Below are 11,640 nucleotides of genomic sequence, written 5' to 3'. Positions count from 1 at the left end.
AAAAAAAAAAAAAAAAAGGTATTGTGTCATTTACAACTAAAAGAAAAAAAGCTTTCAGGTTTTTTTTTTTAGAGCCTGTGGTTTGGAATGGGAAACCTAGAACAGAGGCGAGTGAAGTAGGGTGGAAAGGAGCAAAGAGAAAGTGGGGGAACAAGGATAGGTAAGAAAGGTAAAGGAGAAGAAAAAGTGGAAGAAAAGGTGTCAGTTATTCTCATCACAAAAGTTTCCTATTAGAAAACACTCTGAATTTGAATTTACTCATTATTTATTCAAATGATCTAATAGTTTTTAAATCACAGATTTATAGATTAGTAATCTGATGTGCAAATTAATATTTTTAAAATTTTAAATATACATTTACAATTAATCTTTTATTTTTAGCATTAACTTGAGTTTCAATGAAGTCAGCTGAATACTCTCTGAGGTTCCTTTTTAAGCAGTATAATTTTTCAGTGATCCTACAGTAGGTTTTATTTCATATTTTTACAGTAAAATGAACCTAATAGCTAGAACAACTGTTTTTATGGTAATCTAAAAGTAAAAACAAACCTGAGTCCATCGTGACAGACTTTGGAGGTTTAATAGGATAAAACACGAATGGAAAAATAGCACCAGGAATCTGGTTTTGAATCTAAGAAAACAAAAAAGAGGTCAATGCATAGTATATAAATAATACAACCTGACTAGAACAGTAGGCTTTAAGAAATAGAGGGAATCAAAAAGTCAGTCAAATATTGAAATTGAAGTAGGAAGTGAAGATTCAATTTTCTCCAGCTTCTCGGTGTGTTTTATACTGACTCCATCTTGCCTTTTTCTTTGGGTTTTGTAAAAGACAATATAGACCAGGGGAATAAACAGGGTTTTGAATTATGTTTTGCTGGTATTTTCAGTAAGACTTACCTGTATTCTGTAAATCTGAATTCTAAATGATGATTGATGTGCAGATGTGCTATATTCCACTTTTAATGCTGGAAGATAGTTTCTTCGAATAGCTTGTACATGTGGTTGCAAAATTTTCATGTTAATCCCACTAGGTGTGAAGCGAACCTGAAAAATAACCAATCCCCCCACAAAAAGAAAACCAACATGAAATGTCTCTTTTCCATAAATGATTAAGATTGAAAATTTATATCATAAAACTTTTAGGGTAATACTAATTTAAAGAGTAGGCTAAATATTTGACTAGGGTTAAGCTGAGATCTTTTACCTCATATTCTTAAATTGTACATACTTTTATAATCCTTATAGGTTGGCTGTATCAATTTTTACATTAATAAAATTTACATAATAAAAATCAAGTAATGAAAGAAAATAAATTTAAGAATAAAATAAAAAAACATTTTTAACTTCTCATTAACTAAAGAAAGTATCTTTAAGAGGAAGTGTTTTAAAAAATAACATTTTTAGTTGAAAATGGACTCAATACATTTATTTTGTTTGTTTATTTTTATGTGGTGATGGGGATCAAACTCAGTGCCTCTCATGTGCTAGGTAAGCACCCTACCACTGATCTACAACCCCAGCCAGAAAGTTTGATTTCTTAATAACATAACCATCCCTTTAAAATATTTTGTATGAGTTAGGTATGTTAGGATTAACTATATTCAATTTGTTTTGTAAGGAAGCCAGACTTTCCTTAAAATTCATTAGCAATTCAAACTACAATAGAGAAAAATTAGAAATTCAAATTAATGATTAAAAGAATTTACCGGAATATTAGTGTCCAACTCAATAACCTTGTCTTCTAAGGGTGAAGATTCAGTATATTCCTTAAATTCTTTTTCCAACTTCTCAGTATGCTTTACACTCATTGTCTTCCATCTTGCCTTCTTCTTGGGCTTTGTTTCCCAAACCACATCAGAACTTACATATGAAAGCAAAAATCATAGTACTAATTTATAATCATTTTCATTTAAACTGGTTTATTACATAAATTAAAAAACCTTTGTAAAACTTCAAAAGTTTTACTGAATTGTGAAATCACAATTTTAGCCTTAATTACAAATAAGCACATTACAAATCTAAAAACACGAATTAATTAACATTTCTGTCATTCCTATTCATTGTAGCTGGGGTGTAATGGACAATAAGTAGTGAACAAGTGAATCAATTTTAACATATAGGTAAAAATGTTTGCAAAAGAGAAAAAGTATGCAAAATAAAGAGAATCTGGAGTCTCAGGATATGTGAAGTGGTGGGGAATGTGGTATTAAAATGGAGTAGTCAACACAGACCTCACTGAGAAGCTAAAATTTCATCAGCCTTAAAGGACGTAAGGGAGTTATCCAGCAGACTACAGAAAAAGAATATTTCATTTAAGTGCAAAGCATTAACAAAGATTCTAAAGCAATATCACATCTGCAGTAAATGAAGAACAAGAAGGCCAGTATGGTAGGAACACATTAAGAGTAAAAGATGAAGTCAGTCGGTGGGAGATCAAATAATGCAGAACCTTCTAAGACACTGAAAAGACTGAGTTTTATTCTGAGTTGAGGAAACACTGAAAGGTTAAAAGAAGATTAGTAACATAATCTATGTTTTGAGAATGCATTATGGGTTGGGGGAAGAAAAAAGGATCAAGGCTACAAGCAGAAAAACTTATTAAGGGTTAATACAGCAAGCACCTGAGAAATGGTACTGGCTTGGATGAGGGTAATAACAGGCAATAAAATATGGTCAGTTGCTATGCATACGTTGAAGGAAAAGTTAGTACAGAACTTCTCCATGAAATAGATATAGGGTATGAAACAGAGGAATTAACAAAGTCTTCAGCCTGAGCAACTTGGAGTTGTGAATACCTCCCAAGGGAAACAGGTTTTGGTAGGAAAAAATTAAAGAGTCTGGTGTTACATATATGAAGTTAAATACGTCTCTTAGATATCTGAGCAGATTTTATGTAGGCAGTCAGATATATATGTAAAGAATTTGGAAAACAGGACTGGCTTAAGAAATATATTATTTGTGTATCTACAAAAAGTTGGTTAATATATTGGTATTAGAAATTATGAAAAAATGAAATAGACAAGAGGATTGAGGTCTTAGAGCCTCAAAGCATCCAATGTAAGAAACTGAGAGAAAACAAGGAAACAACAAATGAATCTGAGAATGTTGGGACAGGAAGAGAACCCATGATGGTGAGATATCCTAGAAATCAACTGAAAGAAACTGTATCAAGAAGGAATTTGTGTTAAATAGCAAATCCTGCATGGAGTGGTTAAGAAAGAAAAGAATGAAAAAGATTGGAGATAGTGAACATATTAAACTCTTTTGAAACAGTGATTTGAGAAGTTTGGCTGTAAAGAGAAAAAATGAAATGGGTAGTAGAAAGAAAGAAAGTAGGGTCAGGAGTTTTTTTTTTTTTTTTTTTTTTTAAGTTCAGAGAAGTAACAGTACTGACAGAAACAACCCAGTAGAGAGACAGAAACAACCCAGTAGAGAGACAGAAACTGTAAACCTAAGATGGAAAGATGATGATGGTGGATCATTGTTGTCAAGTAAGTAACAGTGAAATATATATATGCAATATAGGAAATACAGTGCAAAAGTAGAAACATGTTTAAATGGGAGCACATACATATACTTATGGAACTCAAGAGAATCATATTGGTATAGCATGTAGGTACAAATGCTGGTAAATAAGAAGTTGTGATACTGGGAGATAAGGTGGGTCTAGGAAGTTTGCTTTTAATTGGCTTCAATTGGTGAAGTGAGATGCAAGGGAATGAACTGAGAGAAAACAGGAGTTTTAAGGAGAGACAAAATATAAAACAGTAATTAGAGCACTAGGATGATTAAAAACATGATAGTATTTATAAATTTGATTTTTGATATTTTTATCCCACAGGCAAAAAAAAAATCCTTATATGTACTTGGAAATTACAATCTAACAGTAATCTAGAAGAGAGTATAAATAGAAGAAATCTAATTGCACAGAAACTAAAATGCTTAAACACCTAACGACAGAATAAATATATATATACCCAAACAATATTATATGAATTTATGAATGTCAAAGAGAATCCCAGTATTATGTACAACTATAATGAACTATATATATGTATATATACTTATTTATTTATTTATTTACTTTAATGGCAATTAAAAAACCCTATTGGGGGAAGTTTGGGGTACTAAAACTAATCAAAATATGTTATATTCGTGTTCCAATATATGTCACATTGTAAGTTACCATTACGTATAATAAGTATGCACCAATAAAAACAGCCTCTAAAATTACTCTACTTTCATAAATTATTTAATTTTAAGTATTCAATTTGTTTACTCTTTCCAATATTTATATTCACTTAATAAAACACAAAGTTAGAAAACCACATTTTCATCTTTGCCATATCATTTAGCATGAGAGATAATACATGATAGTTATAATAGCCATAAAATTTGTATTTTAACTTCTTATTTAAATAAGAAAAACTTTAAGTTTTTGAGAACAATGAAAATTTTAAAGAAAACAGCTTTAAGATTTCTTTAAAATGACATTTATTCCATTCAATGAGAAATCGGTAAAATATAATTCACATAGAAACTAAATTTAAATATGTATCATAAATACCTTTAATATTTGGAATTCAACTCATGTAAAGGATTAAAACTACATTATCTTGTTAAGTAGACTGGAAGAAATGCTCTCACAATAGGCGTGCGGGTGCTCACGTGTGTGTGTGTGTGTGTGTGTTAATTTTAATTTAACAATTTGTGAATAGGAACAATAAGGGCATAAGGGAGAGATAAGAGCTTTAGTGGTGATGCCTTATATAGAAAATAATAAAATACAGCATTCTTTACTAGATCTTCAAGTGCCAAGGTCAAATTAGAATGTGGTTGTCTTAAGTCTTGCAACAACTACTTATGGATTATATATACAGTGTACTTTGTTCTCTGATAGATGGTAAGAAATAAATCAGAAAATTTTATGACTTGTTCAATAAGATATACTTTTAATAATTGAATAAGTCTAACTTTATTAGAGCACTAGGATGATTAAAAACATGATAGGGGATTTATAAATTTGATTTTGACATTTTTATTCCACAGCTCCCCCCTCCCCCCAAAAAAACCCCTTAAATGTACTTGGAAATTACAATTACCTTAGTATTGATGACTAGTCAAAAAAATTGTCATTTTAGATTTTTATGATCATTTCTTAATACTTAAGAACTAATTAAATTTATCCAAAACTTAAGGTACCTAACCTTGTAATGCCTATATAGGCTACTTCTTCCTTTGTATAATTGTTGACAAGAGAAATTCCAACATCTTGTAATGCCAACACAATTTCTTGCTCTGCTAACTCTGCTTTCTCACTTTCATATGTCACTTTAAACACTCTTGGATCTTCAGTGAATAAAATAATACGCTGTAAGCCTTCAAAGAATGAAACTAAATAAATGGTCTTTTTCCCCAAATTTATAGGTGTCATCATATCCTAAAAGAAAACCACACACACAAAAAAATTAGAGTTTGGTCCCAACCAACACAAAATCTAAATTTCATATTTGCAAAATGAAGATATTAATTTCACCTATTTCATAAGAGTGGAGTGGGGTGGCAAACTAAATGAATTAATATTTTTATAATACTTAGAAAATTAATCAGTCATGATTACTTCAAAGGATTAGTGACAACTAATTGAATTAATATTTGTATAATACATGGAAATTTACTTCAGTATCATTTGATAGCTGAAAGAGAATAAAAAATATCTGATATCTCAATTCTAAATTCTTATAAATGAAACACTGATATTCAGCACAGGACTAATTAGGTAGAAAGCACTTACAGAAGCATTGTGATGAACTAGGATCCTGAGGTTAAATAACATGATAAATGTAGCAAATTCCAGTAAGAACTATAAATTTCCAGCTAATGAATATTCAGATTATAGGAAATTTTAATATTTAGTAACATTCATGTTATAATGCACAGAAATTAGAAATGTTAAAATGAAATTATTGCATAGGAAACATGTTATAATACATTCTAAAGTAAAATAAACAGCACTAAAACAACATTGAGAGATAAGAAGCTTACAAATAATTCTTAAGTCTAATGTCTTGTGAATTTCTGCTTTTATAAACTTCAAACTATCACTATGATCTAAATATGCAAATATAATCAAGACTGTTTTATATTAAAATATTTTTCCTGAGTAAATCGAATCGGAATTAGAAAACACTAAATAAAGTTATTTAAATTATAGGTAATCCCCTTAAATACAATTTAAAAAAACCCATATCAGATTACTCGACAGCATTGGAAGACAATGGGAAAATATTACCAATATGCTAAAAGAAAGTCACTCTGAACCTAAAATTCCTTCCTTAGCAAAAATATCTTCATGGAAGACGAGGACACAAATAAAGATGCATGCTAAATTACTAAAGTTCATCAGCAAAAGAGACTCATACAAGGATATTCTAGAGAAGGAATTAACAAATGGCAAAAACAAAGTGATCCAAGATGGAGGTTTGAAACAAAATAGATGTTAAGCAAATAAAATAAGATCTATCTGGGAAAAAAACATTTTATAAAATTCAATATTAACCATGATTTTAAAAAAAACCCTTTGGTAAATAAGGATTAAATGAGAAGTTATTTACCTACTTCTTCTGTATTTGTTCTAATTAGTTATACATGATAGTAGAATGCATTTTGACACGTCATACACAAATGGAGTATAACGTCTCATTCTTCTGGTAGCACATGATGGAAAGTTATACAGGTCATGTATTCATATATGCACATGGGGTAATAATGTCTGATTCATTCTACTATCATTCCTATGCCCATAACCTCCCTTCACCCCCATTACCTCTATCTGTTTAGTCCACAATACCACTATTCTACCTCCCACCCCTTAATGTGAATTAGCATCCACATATCAGAGAAAATATTCAGCCTTTGGTTCTGTGGGATTGGCTCATTTCACTTAGCATAATATTCTCCAGTTCCATCCATTTACCAGAAAATGCCATAATTTCATTCTTCATTAAGGCTAAGTAATATCCCATTGTGTATATATCACAGTTTATCTATTCATCTGCTGAAGGGCAGCTAGGTTGGTTCTATAGTTGAATTGAGGAGCTATAAACAATGATTTAGCTGCATTATTGGAGTAAGCTGATTTTGAGTTCTTTGGTATAAACCCAGGAGTAGGATGGCAGGGTCATATGGTGGTTCCGTTCCAAATTTTCTTAGGACTCTTTATACTACTTTCCATAGTGGTCACACCAATTCACAGTCCCACCAGCAATGTACTAGTATACCTTTTTTCCTTTGTCCTTGCTAACATTTATTGTGGCTTGTATTCTTGATGATTGTCATTCTGAATGGAGTGTAATGGAATCTTAGTGTAGTTTGATTTGCATTTCTGTAATTTAGAAAAGTTGAACATTTTTTCATATATTTGTTGATCATTTGTATTTCTTCTTCTGTTAAGTGTCCGTTCAGTTCCTTTGCCGATTTACTGATTAGGGTTTTTTTTTTTTTTGGTGTTAAGTTTTAAGTTCTTTATATATGCTGGAGATTAATGTTGTATCTGAGGTGCATGTGGTAAAGATTTTTTCCCATTCTGTAGGCGCTCTCTTCGTGTTACTGATTGTTTCCTTTGCTGTGAAAAAGATTTTTACTTTGATTTCATCCCATTTAGTGATTCTTCATTTTACTTCTTGCGCTTTAGGAGTCTTAAGAAAGTCAGTTCCTAAACCAACATGGTGGAGGTTTGGGCCTACTTTTTCTTCTATTAGGAGCAGGATCTCTGTTCTAGTGCCTAAGTCTTTGATTCCCTTAAGTTGATTTTTGTGCAGAGTGAGAGATAGGGTTTTAATTTCATTTTGCTACATGTGGATTTTCAGTTTTTGAGCACCATTTGTTGTAGAGGCTATCTTTTCCCCAATGTATGTTTATGGCATGTTTGTCTAGTATGAGATAACTGTATTCATGTGAGTTTGTCTTTGTGTCTTCTATTCTGTACTACTGGTGTACATATAGGTTTTGGTGCCAATACCTTGCCATTTTTGTTACTATGTACTATGGCTCTATACTACAATTTAAGGTCTGTTATTGTGATGCCTCCTGCTTCACTTTTCTTGCTAAGGATTGCTTTGGCTATTCTGGGTCTCTATTTTTCCAAATGAATTTCATGATTTATTTTTCTATTTTTATGAAGAATGTCATTGGGATTTTAATCAGAAATGCATTAAATCTATGTAATGCTTTTGGTACTATGGAGGTGGTTCACTGAAGGAAAAACCAATCAAAAAGGAAAAACAAGTCAAGTTAAATAACAAAAATAAACAAATATAGCTGGAAATACAAACCATATCTCAATAGTAACCTTAAATGTTAATGGCTTAAACTCACCAATCAAAAGACATAGTCTAGCAGATAGGATTAAAAAAAGATCCAACAATATGCTGCCTACAGCAGACTCACTTGATAGGAAATGGCAAACAAAGACTGAAGGTGAAAGGTTGGGAAAAATCATACCACTCACATGGACTGAGGAAGCAAGCAGGGGATCTCCATTCTCATATCAAATAAAGTAGACTTCAAGCCAAAAGTTAATCAAAAGGGATAAAGATGGACATTACATACTGCTCAAGGGAACTATATACCAACAAGATATAACAATCATAAATATATATGCCCCAAACAATGGTGCAGCTATGTTCATCAAACAAACTCTTTCCAAGTTCCAGAGTCAAATTGACCACAACACAATAATCTCGGGTGACTTTAACACACCTTTCTCACCACTGGACAGACCTTCCAAACAAAAGTTGAATAAAGAAACTATAGATCTCAACAACACAATTAATAACTTAGACTTAACTGACATATATAGAATATATCTACCAGCATCAAGCAGATACACTTTCTTCTCAGCAGCACATGGATCCTTCTCAAAAATAGACCATATACTATGCCACAGGGTAACTCTTAGCAAATACAAAGGAGCAGAGATACTACCATGCATTTTATCAAATCTTAATGGAATGAAGTTGGAAATCAATGACAAAATAAAGAATAAAAATTTCTGCATCACATGGAGACTGAACAATATGCTACTAAATGAACAATGGGTTACAGAAGACATAAAAGAGGAGATTAAAAAATTCTTAGAGGTAAATGAGAACACAGCCACAACTTATTGAACTCTCTGGGACACTATGAAAGCAGTACCAAGGGGAAAATTCATTGCATGGAGTTCATTCCTTAAAAGAAGAAAAAGTCAACAAATAAATGATTTCACATTACATCACAAAGTGCTAGAAAAAGAAGAACAAATCAGCAGTAAAAGCAGTAGAAGGCAAGAAATAATTAAAATCAGAGCTGAAATCAATGAAATAAAAAAAAAAACAATTCTGATTCAAATGTGAAAAAAAATAAAATATAAACACAGGAAAAAAAGAATACAAACAACAATAAGTGTTGGCGAGAATGTGGGGAAAAAGGCACATTCATATATTGCTGGTGGGACTGCAAGCTGGTGCAACCAATATGCAAAGCAGTATGGAGATTCCTAGCAAAACTTGGAATGTAACCATCATTTGACTCAGCTATCCTACTCCTTGGTTTATACCCAAAGGGCTTAAAAACAGCATACTACAGAAACACAGCCACATCAATGTTTACTGCAGCACATTTCACAATAGCTAAATTGTGGAACCAACCTAGATGCCCTTCAATATATGAATGGATAAAGACTGTGGTATATATATACACAATGGAATATTAGTCAGCATTGAAAGAGAATAAAATCATGGCATTTTCAGGTAAACAGATGGAGTTGGAGAATATCATGCTAAGTAAAGAAAGCCAATTCCAAAAAAATCAATGGCTGAATGTTTTATCTGATATGTGGATGCTAATCCATAATGCGGATTGGGGGGAATCATGGGAGAAATGGAGGACCTTTAGATAGGGAAAAGGGGAGGGAGGGAAAGGGAGGATGGATGGGGCAAGAAAGATGGTAGAATGAAATGGACATCATTACCCTAAGTACATGTATGAAGACACGAGTAGTATGACTCTACTTTGTGTACAACCAGAGAAATGAAAAACTGTGCTCTATATGTGTGCTATATATATATTGAAATGCATTCTGCTATCATGTATAACAAACTAGGGTAAATAAATAAATTTTATAAATAAAAAAATAAAGATAGGTATACATTGCATGAAAAAAAAATTGACAAAACTAAAAGTTGATTTTTTGAAAAAATAAATAAAATTGACAGACCCTTAGCCATGCTAAAGAAGAGGAGAGAGAGAACTCAAATTACCAGCATATGTGATGAAAAAGGCAATATCACAACAGAAATACAGATGATAATTAGAAATTATTTTGAAACCTTATACTCTAATAAAATAGAAGACAGTGAAGGCATCAATAAATTCCTTAAGTCATATGATCTGCCCAGATTGAGTCAGGAAGATATACACAATTTTAACAGACCAATATCAAGTGAGGAAATAGAAGAAGCTATCAAAAAGTCTTTGACCGGATGGATACACATCTGAGTTCTACAAAAAAGCCCAGGACTGCATGGATACACATCTGCGTTCAACAAGACCTTTATAGAAGAACTAATACCAATACTCTTCAACTTATTTCAGGAAATAGAAAAAGAGGGAGTACTTCCAAACTCATTATATGAGGCCAATATAACCTTGATTCCAAAACCAGACAAAGACACTTCAAAGAAAGAATATCTTTCATAAACATAGATGCAAAAATCCTCAATAAAATTCTGGCAAATCAAATACAAAAACATATCAAAAAGATTTTGCACCATGATCAAGTGGGATTCATCCCAGGGATGCAAGGTTGGTTCAACATATGGAAATCAATAAATGTAATTCATCACATCAGTAGACTTAAAGATAAGAATCATATGATCATCTCAATTGACGCAGAAAAGGCATTTGACAAAATATAGCTCCCCTTCATGTTCACAACACTAGAAAAACTAGGGATAACAGGAACATATCTCAACATTGTAAAGGCTAACTATGCTAAGCCTCAGGCCAACATCATTCTAAATGGAGAAAAATTGAAGACATTCTCTCTAAAATCTGGAACAAGACAGGGATGCCCTCTTTCACCACTTCTATTCAACATAGTTCTTGAAACACTGGCCAGAGCAATTAGACAGATGAAAGAAATTAAAGGAATAAATATAGGAAAAGAAGAACTTAAAACTAGCACTATTTGCTGACGACATGATTATATAGTTAGAAGACCCAAAAGGCTCTACCAAGAAACTTCTAGAACTAGTAAATGAATTCAGCAAAGTGGCAGGATATAAAATCAACACCCATAAATAAAAGGCATTCCTGTATATCAGTGACAAATCCTCTGAAATGGAAATGAGGAAAACTACCCCATTTACAATAACCTAAAAAATAAATACTTGGGAATCAACTTAATGAAAGAGGTGAAAGATTTATACAATGAAAACTATAGAAACCTAAAGAGAGAAATGATGGAAAAAATCTACCTTGCTCTTGGATAGGCAGAATTAATATCATCAAAATGACTATACTACCAAAAGCACTATTCAGATTTAATGCAATTCCAATCAAAATCCCAATGGCATTCCTCATAGAAATAGAAAA

At 31.9% G+C, this 11,640-nt stretch overlaps 1 protein-coding gene across 1 annotated transcript in view; it reads right to left on the bottom strand.

Moving 5' to 3' along the window:
* The window catches only part of Vps13a (vacuolar protein sorting 13 homolog A), a 236,593-nt gene that overhangs the window by 74,662 nt on the left and 150,291 nt on the right, over positions 1 to 11,640 (bottom strand). The window contains 4 exon segments of the mRNA XM_048806784.1: positions 550 to 631; positions 901 to 1,047; positions 1,710 to 1,863; positions 5,211 to 5,443. Of these exon segments, the coding sequence (XP_048662741.1) occupies positions 550 to 631; positions 901 to 1,047; positions 1,710 to 1,863; positions 5,211 to 5,443 (616 nt within the window).

Source organism: Marmota marmota, unplaced genomic scaffold (genome assembly GCF_001458135.2).
Source record: "Marmota marmota marmota unplaced genomic scaffold, marMar, whole genome shotgun sequence".
Classification (NCBI taxonomy): domain Eukaryota; kingdom Metazoa; phylum Chordata; class Mammalia; order Rodentia; family Sciuridae; genus Marmota; species Marmota marmota.
Note: the sequence above shows the minus strand (reverse complement) of the source record. Positions and strands in the feature narration are given on the sequence as shown.